The sequence below is a fragment of the Castor canadensis genome, chromosome 3 (genome assembly GCF_047511655.1).
Source record: "Castor canadensis chromosome 3, mCasCan1.hap1v2, whole genome shotgun sequence".
In the NCBI taxonomy this organism is placed as follows: domain Eukaryota; kingdom Metazoa; phylum Chordata; class Mammalia; order Rodentia; family Castoridae; genus Castor; species Castor canadensis.
Genome location: NC_133388.1, coordinates 30,082,021 through 30,102,218, shown reverse-complemented (window position 1 = coordinate 30,102,218; position 20,198 = coordinate 30,082,021). Strand labels below are relative to the sequence as shown.

General features: G+C 43.2%; 1 protein-coding gene across 1 annotated transcript in view; it reads right to left on the bottom strand.

Moving 5' to 3' along the window:
- Pomt2 (protein O-mannosyltransferase 2) overlaps positions 1–20,187 on the bottom strand; it is a 36,771-nt gene extending 16,584 nt beyond the window's left edge. The window contains exons 1-9 of the mRNA XM_020180960.2: positions 19,735–20,187; positions 13,482–13,566; positions 11,621–11,725; positions 9,787–9,895; positions 7,711–7,819; positions 5,815–5,974; positions 4,246–4,352; positions 3,547–3,629; positions 2,534–2,643 (exon numbers count right to left, since the gene is read on the bottom strand). Of these exons, the coding sequence (XP_020036549.1) occupies positions 2,534–2,643; positions 3,547–3,629; positions 4,246–4,352; positions 5,815–5,974; positions 7,711–7,819; positions 9,787–9,895; positions 11,621–11,725; positions 13,482–13,566; positions 19,735–20,159 (1,293 nt within the window). The 5' untranslated portion in view covers positions 20,160–20,187. The remainder of the gene's footprint in view (positions 1–2,533; positions 2,644–3,546; positions 3,630–4,245; positions 4,353–5,814; positions 5,975–7,710; positions 7,820–9,786; positions 9,896–11,620; positions 11,726–13,481; positions 13,567–19,734) is intronic.
- Between the last annotated feature and the right edge of the window lie 11 nt (positions 20,188–20,198).

Here is a 20,198-nt window from a genome sequence, read left to right as displayed (position 1 = left end):
TTCTCTCTTTTCTTCTGGATTTAGAGGTCCTGTCCCTCAAAACCCTTTTTGATTTATCTCTTTGTATCTTTCTGCATCGTGTCATTAAAGTTCCAGACTTCTAGAGGGAGAAATCATGACATTGTGTATAATAGTCTTCAGCATACAAGCAGTAAATTTAGTGCATTTAAAAGTAATTAAGGCCAGGAGCTGGTGGCTTATGCCTGTAATCCTAGCTATTGGAGACTACAGGTGTGGCTCAAGTGGTAGAGCACCTGCTTTACAAGTGTGACATCCCCCTACCCCTCAAAAAAGATTAAGAACATGACTCAAACTTTCTAACTGAAAAATTTATGCTATTATACTTCCTATAATGTGCCAAATGAAACTAAAAAGCCCCACAAGTACCTCATCCTATAGTTTTAACCTATAGCCATTTTGTACACAGATTTAAAAAAAAATTATGTGAGTGCATGTGAACTCATGTTCATACCTATAAAAGCTGCAATTAATCTAATAGCAAAAAAATACAAACAGTATGAATGTCCATTAACAGAGGAATAGTTAATATGGTACTCTGTCCATTGGATAGAATATTATATAGCCACAAAAATGATTCAGAGCATTTTTTTAAAGCAGTATGGGAAAAGGCTCATGAAATGCTGATGCTGAAAATAGCTATTTATCACCAAGCACTGTTAAAAGCATGGGCAAGTCCTACCAGGTTCAATCATTATTACAGTGTTAGTTTTGCAGCTTTATACTGTAGGTGCTATCATTTTTTCCACATTACTTACAAGGACACAGGTTAAGACTCACACAGCCAATGTTATAAGTTGGTAAGACAGGATTCCAACCAGTGCAGCTGACTCCAGTGCTCCCAAGATAAGAGACTAAATGTATACAATTATGCCAATTGTGTAAAGAAGTATAGAAACAAAGGAAATTCATTCAAGGTTGTTTTTTTTTGACAGCACTGGGGTTTGAACTTATGCCTCACGCTTGCTAGGCAGGCACTCTTACCTCTTGAACTACTCTGCCAGTCCTCATTTGAGTTTTTATAAACCCAACTAAACAAAACATGACCAACTTACTTGCAAAGAAGTCTGAAGCTAGAATTTATAGGAAAAAAATCATTGTGCATGAATTATGGCTATTTTATTTGAGTGTCTTCTCAGAAAAAAATTAATGATAATCATATGAAGAATATATACCAGTGTAAAAAGTTTTGGTGATCATAAAGAAATTAAAATTAAGTCCACAGTCATGAAAAAAGGAGATACAGTCCATCCAGCTTGGACTTGCTCATGGACAATAAGGCTCTATTATGGGGCTCATGCATATTCTCTGCCCTATGTGTGGGGAAGGAATGTCTTTTGTTTGTTTTGTTTTCTTTTTCATAATTTTCTAATTTTAATTTAGAAATGTTATGCATTGAAAACATCTTAAAATTGAGGATTAAAAACATTAACAAGACATTAAGCTTCATGGCAGGGAGGGCGACTAGAGGTTACTTAACCCTTAATTTACAGATGAGACAGGCTGAAAAGACTGTGACTCAGCAAAGACAAAGCCAGACACTTCCGTCCCTTGGTCCACTGTGCTCTCTCCATGCCACTGTCAGTTTCACACCTGCACACATGGGCTCTCAGTGTATAGCACCTGCTTAATAGGGTCTTCCAGAACTTGGCCTTTCTCTCCCTTTGTCCAGAGTAATTGACACCTGCAGCAGGAATCACCATGGAATGGCTACCTGTGTTTTTCTGCCCCAGCTGTACATTAGAATGATCTGGAGAACGTAAAACTAAAACAAAAATGCACACTACCCAGCCCCACTCAAATCAATTAAATCAGAGTCTCTGCAGTGGAACCCAGGTGACAGAATTTTTTAAATACTATCCAGTTGATTCTAAAGTGCAGCCAGGACTGTGACCCACTGGGCCAGAGATAAGTAGAAATTAAAGCATGAGAAACTGATACGAAAACTGAATAGATACCCTGGGTCAACTTTCTAGTAACTAAAAGGATTTTGAGAAGCTAAAGCATTTTGAGAAGCAAAACTGCAAATGAAGATACTGGTCATTTTGTAAGAACAGAGATTTCATTTGCAAGCTTCTCAGAGTAAGAGCCTGCCGCACAGCATCCCCTTCCTCATCTCCTATTTGCTCTGACATCACTGCATCTGAGACTTCTGCCCTTATGTCTCCAGGGAAACCACCCTTGTCAGCTACAAGCCTACTTTGCTATTCAGAGGCCCCTCTCGCAGCCCTCTAGCTCTCTGCACCTTCCTTCTGGAAGTCCTCCTTCCTCACACTCCTTCCTTCTCAGTCTCTTCTACTGGCTCCACTCTGAGCTGCTTTATTCAGGTTTTCTTTTTTTTGGCAGGGGAGCCACTGGAGTTTGAACTCAGAGTCTTATGCTTGCTATGCAGGCATTCTACAACTTGAGCCACTCAGCCAGCCTTCCTGAGCAGCTTTAAATAGTGCCTTAAGTCTTGGTGTCCCCAGGGTTCCCTCACTGGTTCTCCTCCCCGAGTGCACAAAGGCTCACCTACCTGCTGCTGGCGGGCACCAATTCCCTCAGGGTAGAGGTGCCTGTGGGAGTGCAGGTAGCCAATGGCCATCCGAAGGTTCTTCACAGTGATCATAGAGCCATACGCCAGGTCTGGAGAAAGGAAGACAGTGGCAGATGAACAGGCATGGTATTTTAGGCTGCCCCTGCTTGGGAGGGGCCTCTAAAGCCACAGGCCACATGAACCCTTTAAGAGACTGCACCAGCCTGGGAATGCCTGAAGCAGCAAGAGGCACAGATGCTTTCTTACACCAATGGGATCAACTCAAGAGGCAGCTCCTCACCCCGTGTCATTTGTACCCTCTCTTCCCTCCCTCCTGAGAACCACAGAAGAAGCTGGGTGTTGACACTGTTGTTATCAAAGGACTATTTGTAACAGCAAAAGATTAGAAACAGCCTATCCTTCAGTAAAGGTCTGCAAAATGCATACAATGGAATAAAGAAGAAAGAGGTATTCTGTCTTTGTCTTGTATGTCCTCCAAGATATAAAGTGATGACACACTGTTAAAATAGAGTTTTCACTCTGTATCCTCTTGTGCCTTTTGAATCTAGTATGGTATAAAATAACTGGTCATAAGTTTGTTTTTTTAACTTTGAATTAAATAAAAACACACAGAGCAAACCATTTCCTAAAGAGCATCCCATCCTCCTGCAGGCCTTGATTATTGAGAAAGCTCTTTTCCTTCTGACTGCCCCTCTTCTCAATGCCTGATAGTCTGCCTGCCCTGTCACTTACTGCACTGAAACAGCCTCTCCTTATACCAGTGATGGCTTACTCCATCAAAAGAATGTACCACTACACAGAAGTTATTCTTAAGGGTCAAAGAGCTTGCTGCTTGGGATGTCTTCCTGTGCACTGTCCTGACTCACCCTCTGGAGTATTCTTACCACTATACTGGGTCTTTCTCCCTCTCTGCCATCTATAGGCTAAAATAACTCAAGCTATCAAGACTTGCCTTTTCCAATTCAACTCCCAGGAAATCCCAGAACACTCACGTTCAGGGATGGAAGCATTGTGAAGGTTGTTCCCTGAAAGCCGGGCCTGGAAGGCAGAACTGAAGAAACCATCACCAGGACCACTGTGGACAAAGGAGGAGCAGAAGGTCAAGTCAACAGAGTAAAAACTGTCATTTTCCATGACCTTCAGTTAACTTAAAAGTAGGAGAATCAGAGTGGCAGTGATGAAGTCAGAGAAGTTGGGGTCCAGGTCTCAACACAGCCACTTACTAGATGGGTAAATTAGGCATGTTCCTAACCTTGTTTAGCCTTACTTCCTTGTTTATAAACTAGAGATTTAAAACAAAGCAAAATGAAAGAAATCACAAATGATTATAATTAAATGAGGTCATATACACAAAATGCTAACCCCAATTCCTGGCATTTAGTAGCTCCTCATTAAATAAGAGCTGCTGCTGGTGTGATGTTATTATTTTTGGTCCTATTTATATACCCTATACTGCCTATTCTAAGGATAAGAGACTCTGATTAGAAATAAGGAGCAGTATGGCTGTTAGGAAATTCTCCTGTTCCTTCAGGTCAGGGTGCTGGCCTTTCTGAGCCCTTGGAATACCCAAAGGATAAAACAAAGGGAAAGAAACTGGAAAAAGATCCCCCTTCATCCTAACTCCAGATGTGGGAAATCCCAGATGTGGCTTAAGAGCCAAAAGAAGAACAGAGGAAAGCCTCTGATTGTACCTTTTATTCAGCACTGTGATATGAACAGCAAAAATGGCCATGTAGAGCACCAGGGGCAGCACAATGAGGCACAGGATGCGAGCAGTCAGGTGTTTTCCCACAGTTACCTGCAAACAGAGGCCAGCACAGGTAGTGGGCATACAGGGTCCCATTATTCCGTACACCTTACGGAAAACTTACTTACAAGTAAGTTTTTAATGTATAAGTCATAATAATAAAAAACAGTCACAGGAAAGCAGAATATGTGAAAACTAAGTCTTTCTATAACACCCCTCACCCAGGACTGTCACGGTGCCATGGAGAAGGTGTGGTTGCTGCTCACCAGGGCCCTCCACAGTCCAGTCACACTGAACTCCCTGCAGTTTCCCAATGCTCCTTGTTACCCTCATCACATGATCAACTGTTCCATATGCTGGACTATATATATTCTCTTTCTCTCCCCCTTTCCATAGACTCTAGAGGGCAGGGATCATTTACATTCCCAGTACCTCACACTTAATGGATAGCCTCTATATATCTTCTGAATGAACAAATAAGGAATTTAGATTGGAAATAAAGGAGAAGTAGCACAGCAAAGCAACTGAGGCTTGAAACTGCCTAATCTAGTGTGAGTCACAGGTCTCCCTTTTAGTATCTGGAGTACCTATAGGGCCTTGGAAAAGTTATTATCTCTCTAGATCTCAATTCCTTAGTTGTAAAACCAGGGCAATAACTACAGGATTCTTATGAGGGCTAAATGAGATAATGAAGGCAAAGCATTTTGCATAGTGCCTGGCACCAAATCAGCCCTTAATAAACAGAAGTATTAAAATAAACCCTACAGCCCTTATTGGCTTCCAAATATGGAGACCCTGGATCAGGACAAAAAAATTGTGAGTTCAAAAAGTCATTCCATCCATTTTACCTCAGTGTCTGTACCGAGTGTATATACTTGGCTTTAACCCAGTTGAACCAAATTTTCTGTCTGGATACTTTGTAGACTATTTGAAAGAAATCACAGGCTGGATGTGGTGATGCACACCAATAATCCCATCTACTCAGGAGGTGGAGATCAGGAGGATCATGGTTCAAAGCCAGCCCAGGCAAAAAGTTAGTGAGACCCCAACTCAGCAAACAAGCTGGGTGTGATGGTGCTCTCACACTACGAGGGAGGGAGAGGTAGGAGGATCACGGTCAGAGGCCAGCCCTGGACAAAAAGTGTGAAACCCTATCAGAAAAATAACTAAACCAAAACGGGCTGGAGGCGGGGCTCAAGTGGTAGAGCACCTGCCTAGCAAACGTGAGGCCCTGAGTTCAAACCTCAGTATTGCCATGGGGAAAAGAAAAAAAAAAAAAAAGAAATCACAGATAAAACTATCAAAATTGCTAGTCTATCCTCTACCTTTATACCCTTCCAGCCCCTCAACCAGGCCCACTCCCTCATGTCCTGCTATCTACAGAGAGCAGCCAGTTCCAGCCTAGCCAGGGCCCAGCCACTCCCCGCCTATGGCAGAGGCAGATAAAGGCCACTGGGTCCTATTGAGCAACACTGTGGATAAAGAGCATTCCTGTAAGCACTTGGGGTCTCACCAGTGAAAGACTGAGGTCTCCAAACAGGTGCCAAAGGTCTGAAATGGTGTTCAACCCCACTTGCAGGATGATAAAGAGGCCAACAAACTTGACCCCTAAAGCACCAGCGAGACTGATGCCAGTCAGGCTAAGCCAGAACCACCAGAGGGCAGAGAAAGGCCTGGAAACCAACAAGACACAGCGTTCAGTCTGGCAGCTAGAACCAAACTTCAAAGCAAGAACAGAAGGAGGGGCAAAGGTCCTCTGACTCAGAGAGGCTGTGCTGTGCCCTATGTCTTAGAGGTCCTGACCTCAGGGACTACAGCATAGCTCCAAGGAGGATGTGGTCTGTGAACCCCCAAAACTACAGGCAAACCAGCATGAGATCTAGTAGAATATTTTTCTGGGGAGAGAGTTCATGGTGTTTCTAGCTAAGTATAGGGCCTACAGCAAATAGGAGGCTCATTCTTCACTAGTGATCAATCAACTAGAAGTAACAAGAAAACCTAGAGAAATCCACTGGACTCAGTCCTCTCCTTTGTGTTACCTCTGAACCTGCCAAAGCCAGCATTTATTGAATGCTTACTATGTGTCAGGCACCATTCCAAGTACTAGAAACATATGAACCCTGCTCATCCTCACAACCCCATGAGGTAGAGCCTATTATCCTCTATTTACATATGAGGAAGTTGAGGTACAGAGAGGTTAAGTAACACAGCTAACAAGCATAATGCATAGTTGTAGCTCCAAGGTTAATGCCCTTAGCTGTTTTGCTGTACTCACAGCACCTAGAATAGTAGAACCAATTTTCTGATGATCTGGCTGCCTCCATGCCAGAATTTCTCCTTAAAGCCAATACCTACATACCTCTGCACCTTTGTACCTCAGCTTCTAAAGTAGCATCTGGCACATAGTATGTACTCAAGAAATGGTAGGTGGAAATGAATGTGGTAGAAGCAGAAGATAACCCAAAACCAGAGTAGGCAGGTAGTCACTGGCTCAGGTGTGATTAGTGTAATGTGGCTTACTGAACTTGGGTAAAACCATGCTGATTTCTGGAAAAGCCTAGGAGGGGCCAGCTTCTTTGGTTTGTGTAAAATGAATAACCTACTTTACTCTCTCACAGACAGAAGGATGATCTAGAAAACACTAATCTGGAAGAACACCAGATCCTCCAGACCAGTTTTAGAACTGACCAGGGCCTGGTAGGATCCTCTTGGCTGGTATGGACCATTCATCATTAGCTCAGGAGGACTAGATGCAACCCTTGAGGCAGTATCTACCCTGGTGCCCTCCCCTCTAGCATAGAGAACATGAAAGATAAATTGTCCTAGATCTCCTAACCAGCACTGGGGCTGAGAAGAAAGCATTAGGACCCCTCCGTAATATTCATAAACTCTTATCCAATGTACCCCCATTATAAACCTAATAAAACAATTCTCTTTAAAAAGACAATTGACATTTTCTCAGTTTTACATAAAGCAAAACTAAAAGTATCTACAGAAAACATTTTATTTTATTTATTTATTTGCAGTACTGGGGCTTGAACTCAGGGCCTACACCTTGAGCCACTCCACCAGTCCTTTTTTTGAGAAGGATTTTTTCCGAGATAGGGTCTTGCACACCACTTGCGTGGTTTAGCTTTGAACCAAGATCCTCCTGATCTCTGCCTTCTGAGCAGGTACGATTACAGGTATGGGCCACCGGCACCCAGCTTACAGAAAACATTTTAAAATCTATTTTTTTTAATGTAAAATGGACAACCTAAGTTGAAAAACAAACAAATGAAAAGTATGCTTGTCTTAAACTCTGCTTCAAGGCAAGTCTTCTAGGAACCCACCCTGGCTTGGCCATTATCAAACTTTTGGGGCTGCCATGGGCTCTGAACCTCCCCACCCCAAACATGGTGTTTCTGACCTGTCAGCGCAGGAGTTGTACTTGACCATGCTCAGCATGGCAGCCATGATGAAGAACATCAGGATGGGGTCAAGGAGGATGTACTGGGACAGAGTGAGGCATCCTGTGTCTGAAAAACATGAGCTCACTGGTCATGGTGCAGAGTGAAAAGGAGAATCCTCTCTAGCAGTAGAAGTCAGCCCCTTGCTGCACAGCATGTAAGCATATAAGTCAGGACTAGATAGGCACTGAGCCATCACTGGGTCACCAAAAAAGTTAAAACGCCACAGACCAATGACAAGAAACAGTACCTGATGCTTCTCTTAGGCCCTCAACCCCAAAGAGGACACGGTCACTCATTCCGATAAGCCCTGAAACCAGCCTCTTTCTCAATTCCACCAGCAAAAAAGGGGGTCAGTCCTAAACTAATGATAGTGACTTATCATTTTATAGGGAATCCCAGAGTGATTTTCCTTTAACTTAAATCTCATTACATACCCTCCAATGTCTTCCCATGTCACTCAAGACTAACAAATCTCGTGGCGGCTGCCAAAGCCTGCGTGGCCTCCCTACCTATTCAACCTCAACTCCTAACACTTTCTGCCTCACTCCACCCCTGCCATGCCAGCCTTCTTAGGAGAGTTCCTTGACTCCCCTAATCCTTGGACCAGGACCACCACACAGGCTGTTCCCTTTACCCAAACACTCTTCCCTCAGAACTCTGCACAGCTCAATCTTTTCACTCTGATCTCTGCTACTTTCTTTGGGAGTTTGTCACTGCTTACCTTACTTGAAATACTACTGATCCCCATCACTCTATCCTTACCCTGCTTTATTTTCCACAGTACACTTATTGCTTAAGGTATTACATTCCAGACTTATTAACGTACTTGTATATTTGCCTGCCCCTCTAAGGGTAGGCTCCATGAAAGCAGTGTCCTGTCAGTATATACATATATTCTCTGAAGTCAAGAAAACTAGCCCAGTACAGAGGGGATGCTTAAAAAAACAGGTGTTGAAGGTAATCCTAGCTACTTGGGAGGCAGAGATCAGGAGAATCAGTTTGAGGCCAGCCAGGGCAAAAGTTAGCAAGACCCCATCTCAATAAATAAGTCAGGCGTGGTGATGCGTGTTTGTAGATACCAGCTATGTGGAGGTCTGGCCCCAGGCAAAAATGTGAAACCCTATCAAAAATAACTAAAGCAAAAAAGGGCTGGGGGCATGGCTCAAGTGGTAGAACACTTTCCTAACAAGGTTGAGGCCTTGAGTTCAAACCCCAGTGCCACCAAAACAGACAAACAACTGCCGAATTTCACATATTGTCGCCTGCTTCTTGCACATCAGGATCTACATCTGCTCTTAGATTATTCATCATCCACATAGCTCCCAAGAGTGGACCAAAACAAAGGGGAAAAAAAGGCACTGAATGAAAAATGAAGAAATGACTGAATGAATGTGTCACTGAAGGAAAAAGCCACCAGTCCTCTACAGGCAGATCCTAAAATCTCACAACACACTCACCAAACAAAGCAACATACCTGTCAAAACAAAACCCTAAGGGACCCACCTAAATTAATCTGAACTTCTTTAAATGTTAAGCTCCACCAGGTCATGAGTTCATTTTCAGAAGAACAAGGCTAGCCACAGTCAACTTTCATTTTATCCACAGAAAACAGTTAGCTCCTATTGCTATCTCCTATACAGCTACTTCTGGGGCATCTGCCTTTGCAGTCAATTGTAATTAGTTTAGGGAAGGCAAATTAAACTTACGTAAATTTTAAATTGTAAGCTTCCTTCAAACCTGCACATGCACACACACAAATCTATCCTCTTTTCCATTCCAAACTCAAACGTGAGTAACTCAGATATAGCCTATTCCTTGGGAATACTACACCAACTCTCGCCTGTAATAATATAAAGGCTTGCTACATAGAAGTACTCATATTACTAGTGAATAAAATGAGATTGGCAATACATTTTACCTGTTCCTAAAGCTAATTAAGACTGCACCCACAGATGGAACTCTTACTGTATTAATTTTTAGCTCCCCTTATATGGCAGTCTGTTTCCCAAAACACAAACGATAAGACAACTTACCAAAGGTGAGAAGGGTGGCAGTGAGTAGTGCTGCTGGGAGGGACTTGGACAGATCCAATACAGTGAGGTAGGCAAAGGGAATCAGCCAGGAACCAAGGAAAGCACAGAACTATGGAAGGACCAGAGAGGCTGTCAAGTAACAAGCTAAATTAAGCATCAGGGATCTACTTGACCTGGTAAACTAATATTTAAGATAAAGGACCATGACAAAGGTACGACTTAGGTAATCTAACATTGTCTAAAATAAGCAAGGAGTGGTGTTAACAGTGAAGACTCAAATCAAGCAATATATATGTACCCAAAGAGCTACCACCACACACTGCCATGAAATCAGTTATGTTCAGCCAGAAGGTGGGCAAATCACCCCATCACTGCTAGCTGTGACCCTGAGAGTCACATCTTCTATCTCAACCTTCCCATTTGTGTAATGGGAGAAAAAAAATCCTACTTTATAGGTTTATTGTGACGATTAAATGAGCTAAAGATTTATTAACACAGAGAAAGTACTTGACAAACATTAGGTTCTATCATAAACCTGTGGGTACAAGTTAAGACAGACTTCTTTGAATGTATCTTAATATCTTAGTGAATTCTACTGTTATTTCTGGAATGTTTCTTCTGGTTCTTTTCTTTAGTCACACCAGAAACCACTCTTTATCCTACAGGATGTAGTTTGATTTTGAAAAAAAAGTCTGCTCAACTTTTCAGTAATCTGGAGGGTTGTTTGGTTTTGGAGTTTGTTTGTTTGGTAGGTTGGTTTGGGGTTTCTTTGTTCAGTTGGTTTGGGTTTTTATTCTATTTTTACCATCAGCCCTCTTCCATTCCCCATCTCGCCCGTCCACAGTAAAAATAGAAGGCTCAGGGAAATGGGAAATTTTCACATCTGGGCCATCACTTTTTATAAACAGAAAGCAATGTGCCCAAGTGTGAAAGAGAATGAATGAGGCTGTTGTATTTGTCCTTTCAATTTTCACAGCAAGTCCACGGTGAGTCAGGCCTATATCCAATTACTATGTATGCGATGTAGTGTTCAAGAGTCAACAGGAAGACACAGAATCACTTAACAATATGAACTTGAGGGTAAGGGACACTCCTTGTTTAATATAACATGGTATAATTGTGCAAAGCATCCAATGATAAGCCCAAATAAGCACACAGTCATTTATTGATCCTCAAAGAAAGGAACTCCTGAATGCAAACTGTTCTGAGAGCTCCAGGCTGGAGATCACTTTCTGTAGGTTTCAATTAGCTACAGGTTCAGGGTTCCAAGAGTTGGGTATTTAGGCTTTGACATGTTCCATCAAGCTGATGCTTAGAAACCAGGAACAGAGGGATTGGAGGACACATGGCTTCCCTTAAAATAAGTCTGGAAAACTCCTTATGTGTGCTTCCTTACTCCTTAAGCTTCATGGGTAAGGAAGTAGAAACTTAGTGACAGGGGGTGGTGATACCAAAATTTTAAGAAAAGACTGGAAGAGGTGGGCAATACCTAAGCAGCTGTGGATGCAGAGAGAAAAGCTAATCCTATGCTACTGCAGAGGCCAGGATGGGGCTGTTGGAGCCTCCTGATTGCCTGGCTCCAGGCTTCTTTACAGACTGAGCTCTGACACCACATATGGGCAGAGCAACAGGTGACAGTGTGTGCTTGCTCTGTGTAATCTCTGTACTGATTGCGATCTTCCTTCTTTCCCAGCTCAGATCTGACTCTCCACTCTCTAGGGTAGGTCCAATCATCCTCTGAATGGGGACTTCTGCTCTGAAGTCCCTTTATCTACACTACTGCACACCAGGGCCCCAGAGCTCAGTCAGGCTATAAGCAGTCAGGAAACCTTACTCCTCTCATTCCCAGGTAGCTGTGATGCTCATATTTGTCCCCAGGCTTCTGGAACAAAAATGTACCATCATATCCACTCAGGTAGCCAGCAAGGCCTATCAGCATCTGAGGAGAGAAGAACAAACAAAAGATGAGAAGCCTTTGGGAGAAGATTCCTCTGTCCCCTGAACTTTCCTCCAGCTATACCCACAGACTTTGGTTCCCTTGACAACTGTCCACAGAAGGGATGACCAATGTGACATTTTTGCCTGCAGCTGCTGCAGAGTAAAGAATCTTTTGTCTGTGGAGCTCATTGCTTGAAACAAACCCTCTCTTGTGTTATAGCTAAGTTCTTGGGAATAGTGCAGACTAAACACTTAACAAGAGAAAAACTCCCATGACTTGAAGGACAGGGTCAGTGAGGGGCTCTCACATCAGTCTTCTTTCATTTGTTATGAAATAAAACATGACAGCTCCTGGGGAAGGTTATGGGCAGATCCTGATTCCTGGGAGATAGGCCTACTGAAAGAAAATGAAGTTCCAAATCACAATGAAGAGGGAGAAAAGTGACCAAGTAGCTACATGCCAGGAATATAGAGAAAGGAAGACAGTGAGATACATCAATGCAAAGACAGAGGCATTTCTCCAGAGGAGAGGAGAAAAAAATGCCAGTTTCCCCATCTGCAAAGTAGATCTACAACAGTACCTTTTTTATCAGGTTGTTACAAGGTCTACATGAAACAATTCATAATTGCTCTTCTCTTTATCATTGTGTTATGAAGCAGACAGGAAGAGGCATGACATTTCTACCCTTTTATTGGCTCAGAACCAATTTCAAAACAGGCCAGTTGTCCTACCTTTCTCTCACGCCTCCTACCTACAGGGACCTCCTCTTTCTTTGGTCCCTAGCCACCCTGTTGTTTCCTTAGGCCAGCTTGACAAGGATCACTACCTTGCCTCCCCTATCCCCTGCCTTCATCCCAAACACTGTGTGCCCCAGGACTACTTCCCACTTCATCACAGGCAAATTCCTGTCCCCATGGTGCCAAAGTCCTCAATCTGCAGTTAGGAAGAACGGCTTGAATAATGCCAGGACTAATTCATTAGTTTTCTCAGACATGATTTTTTTTTAAGAGCAAAATTAATTGTAATGGGTAGACTTTCTAACTATAAAACATGTAAGAGGAACAGGTCAAACAAAGTTGTATGTTGTGGGTGGGAGGGGGAAAGAAATTTAGCTTCTTGTGTACACTCACCTCTAAGCTATTTCTACTTTATGCAATATATTCCTTCTACTTCTATTTTCTTTTTTTAAACTTGAGATAAAGTTTGCATAACATAAAATTCATTTTAAAAGGTACAATCAGTGGTTTTAAGGTTATACAATCATTACCAGAACATTTCACCATCCCAAGAAGAAACCCCATACCTATTTGCAGTCACTCCCTAATTTTCCTCCCTCAGACCCTGGCAACCACTAATCTACTTGTCTCTATGGATTTGCCAGTTCTGGATATTTTAATCATACAATATGTAACCTTTTGTCTGGCTTCTTACATTTTAGCATAACACTGTCAAGGTTCATCCATGCTGTAACATGTGTCAGAACATCATTCTTTTTTATGGATAAATAATATTTCATAGTGTGGATATACTATATTCATTCGTCCACATATCAGTCAATGGGTACTCTCTCCATTTCTGAGCTCAGAGGACTCCTAAAAACACCAAAGATATTCTATAAAAGTAGTTGGTCTGGAATGTCAGGGAATTGTATTTTGAGAATTCAAAGTGCAAGAATTAAACCCCAAACCCCAAGACTTGGCTTCACCCTTAGGAGCCATCCTCCTGATGAGAGAGGAATGTTTATCACATTGCTCACCTTTCCTAATGGCGGGTGCACATCAAAGAAAAAGGTACGGTTGATATAGTAACTTCCCATTTTTCCAAAGTGAGTCTCATCCCAACTAAAGGAAAACAGAAAGGCTTAATAAACCATAGTTAAAGTTACAATTAAAAACAAAGGCTATGCATTTCAAGCAATTAATAAGAAAGTTTGGATTAAAAAAACAACTTCTGACACAAGTGGTCTAAGGCAGCAAAACACTACGTTGCTTATTAACCATCATTTAGATTGCTGGTGGCTCGTACCTGTAATTCTAGCTACTAAGGAGGCAGAGATCAGGAGAATCAGGGCTCAAAGCCAGTCCCAGGCAAATAGTTCTCAAGATCCTATCTTGAAAGAAACCCATCACAAAAAAGGGCTTGCAGAGTGGCTCAAGACTAGGCCTTCGGGGATCACCGGTCTCCGGGTCCCCCTGCATTCTCCAATATGCAGTCTTTCTCTTCTCTTTTCTCCAACTAAATTCTCTACAAATAAAATCTTTCCGACCTCTGCTTAACAAAAAAAAAAAAAAAAAAAAAAAAAAAAAAAGACTAGGCCCTCAGTTCAAAGCCCAATACCAAAAAAAAAAAGATAGATGAGAAAGGTTATCAAATATTTACCAGCTAGTTATCACAAACTTAACTTAAATTTAGACTGATTCTACATCTTTAATTTCTACCTCCATACTTTAAAAGGACAGAATTTTCCTGTAATGTGGAAAGGTTTATAGTCAGAGCTTTCTTTTGAGTCTGTTAACTTCCACTTCTGAGCCTAAGGTTGCTATTAGAATGTACATTACTATATTGTTGGGCTGCTGGTCAGAGAGAACCTTTAAGCCAAGATGTCACACAAGTGTGATTTTGTTCATCAATCTGCTATGATCTGACTTTGCTATGATGAACTATCTACTTACTACTGAATCAAGAAGTCTTCAAAGCGTCAATAAATGGTGTAGCAACAAGGACCCTGATATTCAATATAGAATTTCGATTAAAATGAAAACAGTCCTGTAATTCCAACAGTCAGGAGGCAGAGGCAGAAGGATCACAAGTTCTAGGCCAGCCTGGGCAACCAAGTGAGTTTGAGGTCAACCGGGGCTTTGAAGAGATCCTGTCTCAAAAAAAAGAGGACTGGAGGTGTGGCTCAAGTGATAGAGCACCTGCTTTGCAAGCACAAAGCCCTGAGTTCAAACCAAAAACAAAACAAACAAGCAAAAAACAAACCAAAAAAAACCAAACTACTATACAATCTTTGGCTGAGTTATGTGCTCAAGCCACAAGTAAATGTGTACTTGAGCATACTGGCTCAGAGTCATTCTCTCCCTTTATGTGCCCTGATCCCTCCCTCTCCACTACACCCAGTCTTAAAGAATAAGATGGCTAAAGGTGGGGCCAAGTTCTCTGTATCCCCAAGAGGACCGAAGGCCAAACACACCCATCCTAGTATGGCTGGGAACTCTAAGAAGAAGGATGCAAGCTGAGGGCTCTGTTAGACAGGGGTGTACTTATCTCCACCCCACCAAGTCCCATGGAGGGGGTGGGGGTGGGGGGATGTCTGGTAGGTACATAGGTATCAAAGGCACAAAGGACTGCAGAGAAAGCCATTACCAGCATGAACAGGACTTAAAAGAAACAGGGCCTCTAATCCCAGGGGCTCACTGGACACAGGGAAGAATCCTGGGGAGAGAGTGGTACCAAGCCTAGTGAAGGGCTAAAGCAGGAAAAAGGCTTCTCTCCACCCCTTCATCCAGCAGTTCCCATAACCATACTTTCTGACTCAGAAATGGCTTAATCTCTGGGTGGAACTGATGAAGGCGTTATCAGACATTAATTCAAGAGAAAAAAGTGCCCAATTCAACTGATAGGATCTGAGCCAAGTTTCCAGTAGGGAAGAGAAGTTAAAGTGATCTTGTGGCTAGGGTTCTTTGGGCCACTTCAATGTACTATTGTTGTGGTATCCACTGCTGAATGCATAGTTTGTACGGATCCCTTGGGTGCCAATGAGGACTACTGTGTGTGAGAGGCGATCCTGTCCTCTCCTAGTGGTTCAGGAGAAAAAAATCCCTAGAAGGAAAAGAGAAGCCACAGCTTTAAAGACTTAATGACTGCTCAAACACTAAGAAGTTATGCATTGGCATAACAGCGCCACCTGCTGAACACAGGTACCAAGTCCACCCTTTTTTTAAAAAAGGCAGTTATTAATTACTACTCAACTTGTTGAAATGGAGGGCTTGACCCACAAAGGTCTCAGGATTCTCTGGCGTCACGTTCCCATCTTTGGTGGGCTAACTTGGAATATACAGCTAACAAGGGAATGGCTCAACAAGCCTCACTCTCTTATGGAAATGGTATATTTATGAGGACATCAGCCTGGCCCTGGAGGGGTCTTGATTTTACTTAAAGGGCAAGTCCCCCTTTGGAGAAACTACTTCCTATGCTATTCCATGAAGCACAGACACTGGCTCTGTGGAGACCTCAAAATGCATGTGTCTGGCTATCTAATGGACAGCCTAAGTTAAAAGCTGATGATGGTCAGATGTGATATGAGGCCACCCTAGGCAAAATTAAGAAACACAAGACCTTATGTGAATTAACTAAAGCAAACAGAGCTCGGGTGTGGCTCAAATGGTAGAGTGCTAAGTAGAGGCCATGAGTCGAGCCCCAGTATACCAGAAAAGGAAAAAAAAGTGCTGATAATGTCCATTGGGCAGCAGTAGCCATTTAGCTCCAGTGACAACTATGGCTGGCTAGCTGCGGTATGTGTTGAAGCATCTCACATGTCACTTGGAAGACAGCACACTGAGAGTTAAAGATATCCCCCTGTGGAGGTTAGAACTATGGGAACAAATTGCAGCTGCCTACTGATAGAGGTGCCCTTAGTAAGGGCCAGTACTTTTGTAAGACAGCTGGAATCAAGCTGCTGATTGAGCCAGTACCATACAGATGCTGCCATAGTCACAGGATTTATCAATGCACTATGTGTGGAAACTCATCTACTATTATGAACTGAGATAAAGGAAAGGACCATAGGTTTTTGAAGCAGAAACTACCACCACAAACTAGACTCCTGCCAAAAGCTGGCCTGCTTATCTTACAGTAAATGAAATTACATTGCATGGGGCATTAGCCCTGCCTGTTCCTGGAAAACTGACTACATTAAGACTCTGTTCCCTTAGTGTAATCACTGGTACCTCCTTGTTACTTTTTCAGATTACAGTGATGTGGCTATTCCAGTTCATTCACCTGTCTCAGGGTATCCCATTTTGGTCCTTGAAACTAAATTATGTTCTGTTTTTGGCTTTCCAAATTATCTAGTCTGACAATGGTACACCTTTCTGTCACAACCACTCAAAAATGGGCCAGTGGTCAATGGACAACCCATGCTCCCTATCATTCATAAGCATCTGATATTGCTAAACATTGAACAGCTGCCTCAGAAACCAACCCAAAAAGATTCTGACCCTACCTCTACCACCTCCACCTGGTCTACACACTTCAGTAAAGTAGTCTGGTCACCTAAGGCAGTCATCCTCTTGGCCACCAATTGGGTAATGATCAGGAAAAAGGGGTGGATATATATAAACTTATTTTGCAAAACTGAGATCTCCCTGACCATGGTTTGTCTCATTAGAGAAACTCTAGATCAGCCAAAGAGGACAGGGAAAGGTCTATAGGATTCAAATTCAGTCACCTGGATTGTCTTGTTGGAGTGACATGGTCCTAGAGCACAAACATTATCAACATTTGGTTGCGTACACTACTTTTCAAGTCTCCCAATAGTGGCCCGCAAGTGTCAGGTGGAAGACATAATGAGCTCTGCAAATTTTCTAAGAATGCCCATGTCTATGAGTACAGAGTAACAGGAGAAAAGGTGACATTATAGGAACCAGGGTGGGACACTAATTATGCGTCAGTGGTAGGAAAGAAAAAACCCCAACACCTGGAGAAGGAACACTGTAGAGTTCTGGAGACGTAAAGTGAAGAGAAAAAATTAATGCTTTCTTTGTACCCCAGATCCAACACTAAAGCCTGGTAAAAGATTCAGATGGTGCACCTAAGCCAAGTTGTGGCTGATGCTGGCAATCTGACATGTGGCTGAACTTGCCATCATGTTATGAAAACAGGAGAACTCATATAGACGTAACCGGTCTCCAACTATTCTGATGATATCAACACCAACTCCTGAAATGTACCCCCTATATGTGTACACACACACAGAGACACACAACCTTCTCTTAATATGATTGATACCATTTGCCTCTCCTGAAGTACTAAGGGTCTTAGGTTATGCCTGTACAGTGATTAAGGCAATAATGATTCAGTGACACTTGACCTTGTGTCTTAACCAAATCAATCCAATAGTTATCTAAATCAAATCTGATGGTGACCCAAATAAAGTTTAACAAAAAGTCCTAACCTGAGTGACCCCTTCAAGTAATGTTAGTATTAAAGAATGGAGGCTCATGGAGAAGCTCAAGTAGTATAACGCCTGCCTAGCAAGCACAAGGCCCTGAGTTGAAATCCCCTCCTCCAAAAGAAAGAATGAACCACAAAACATCATTTATTTGAACATGGGAATTGCATTTTTTTACATGGAGAGGGGAGCATTGTAATTATTGGCAATGATACCAAAGATCAGAGACAATCTAAGCTCCTATGCATAGATCATACCAGATAATAGAATAGCCTTAGAGTATATCCCAGCTGTCTGAAAAAACACTCACTGGTACCCAACCAGGACTATTCACAGGTGCATGAATCCAGAACTCTGGAGGGCATAGTTGAGGTAAGTATGAAAAATAAGCCTCATTCTGCCGTTCACAGTCCCACTGGTAGTAGCCTTTATTAAATGCTATATGAGATAAATTAAACAGATTTGGTCTCTGCCTCTGTCAGCTATGTTAATCAGATTAGCTAAAGGAGTTGCACATTCACATGAAAATCTGCCAGAAGCAAGACAGTGTAGGATAAAGGGATAAGAAGGGCTTTTAGCAGAGACAGTCCACCATCAATGTCTTGTGCATCCACACATCTTGCTGAGTATGCCAAGACTGCATCTATCCTGGTACATTTCTCAGGGCTCTGTTTGCAGCAAATAACCCTGAGAGATAAGGCAATGTCTCCCTCCAGGACAAAAGCAGGCTTGCTTTCTGCATGTGATAAAACAGTAGATTTCCCAAGCTTATCTTCCTTTGCCTCAATGTAATCCACGATGTGTACAGTCATGTATTTGAGCACATAGTTTCAGCTTGTGGTACTTTGGTTATCATGCTGATATCCATTCTGCTTCCTGTAATGAAGTCCTTTGTCTGTAACTCAGGAATCTCACATCTTCTGCCAGCAGTCATGAAACTATAATGTTTCATGTGCAATTCATCAATTTCCAAGTAGGACAACCCTGACACCTTGTTTGCCTTGGTTGCTTTGTTTGTTTGTTTGGTTGGTTGGTTTGGCAGTACTGCAGTTTGAACTCAGGGCCTCATTCTTGGAGTCACTTGAGCAACTCCACAAGCCCTTGCTTGGTTGCTTTTTGATCAGTAAGTTCTATTTCTGACACCTTCCATACTTTCTCCTTAGTGATACTGAGAAAACATGGTGTCACTTGTTGACCAGACAAATTAACCATTTTCAGATTGTACAAAACCTTCCTTCCTTCCAGTTGGATACTAAGTTATTTTGTAAGATTAGCTAATGAAATGTGATCAGGCCTCAACCTAGCATCTGTATCATATGACAACATAAAACCTTCAAGAAAATAATTCTCTTCTTTCAGGACATCAGACATGCTTCGTGGAACCCTTGTCACAAATCCTGGGGACACTCAAATTGCCCCTGTTTTAAACGTTCCCAATTGGGAACTTTCCTCTCCGTTGATGCCTGAAAATCCTGCAAACGAGGAACTCAAGCCTTGGGAAATTCAGTACCAAGAATTTCCAATTTTCTTCGGGAAGTTCAAAGCACTTTTAAGAGTCACAATGTGAGAGCCAGGTGGGACACTCCTACACAACCCGGAAGACGTGAGGGCTGCTTCCTCAGATCCTACGAGTTCTACTGCCCTCCTCCAAGGCAAAGCCATTTCTCGCATAGACTGGACCTCGCAAGTGGCCAACTACCAGAAACCTCAGTTTACCCTCCACGGCGAACACGCCCCTCCAGTGAATCCGCCCCCCGCCGTGTCCTCAGGCCAATCAGAAGGCGGCGTCCCTCCTCCCGGTTGCCATGGTGCCCGCCGAGTCCCTTGCTTCACTTACCAGATGTGCGGCGGCTGATCTAGACGGTGGAAGCGGGTGGCAAAGGACAGTAGCGTCACCAGAGCCAGCAGGGCCCATCGGCCGGCTGCCTCGAAGCGCCGCGAGCCCAGAACGGGCCGTTTGGGGCCTCGCGCTGCAGCCTCGGCCGCCACCTCCCGGCCCATGGCCTTGGAAGCAGGGACCCCGCAGCGGCCCCTTCGGGGACGCAGCTCGGACCCTACCAAGCATCCGCACAAGGCCGGCGGCATCCTCCCCCTCCTCAGGATCGCCCTCCGGCGCGGAGGCACGCTCGGTCTTGTCAGCCGCCCCGCCAAGGAGTCACAAGAGGGCTGCTCGGGGTGCCCTGGGAGATATAGTTCTCTCCGCTGCCCACGGGGCGAGGCGGGAAGCGTGGTGGCTAGGAGGCGGCCAGAAGCGCAGAGCATAGCGGGAAGCGGGGAAGACGGGAGGACTGGAGAACAGGA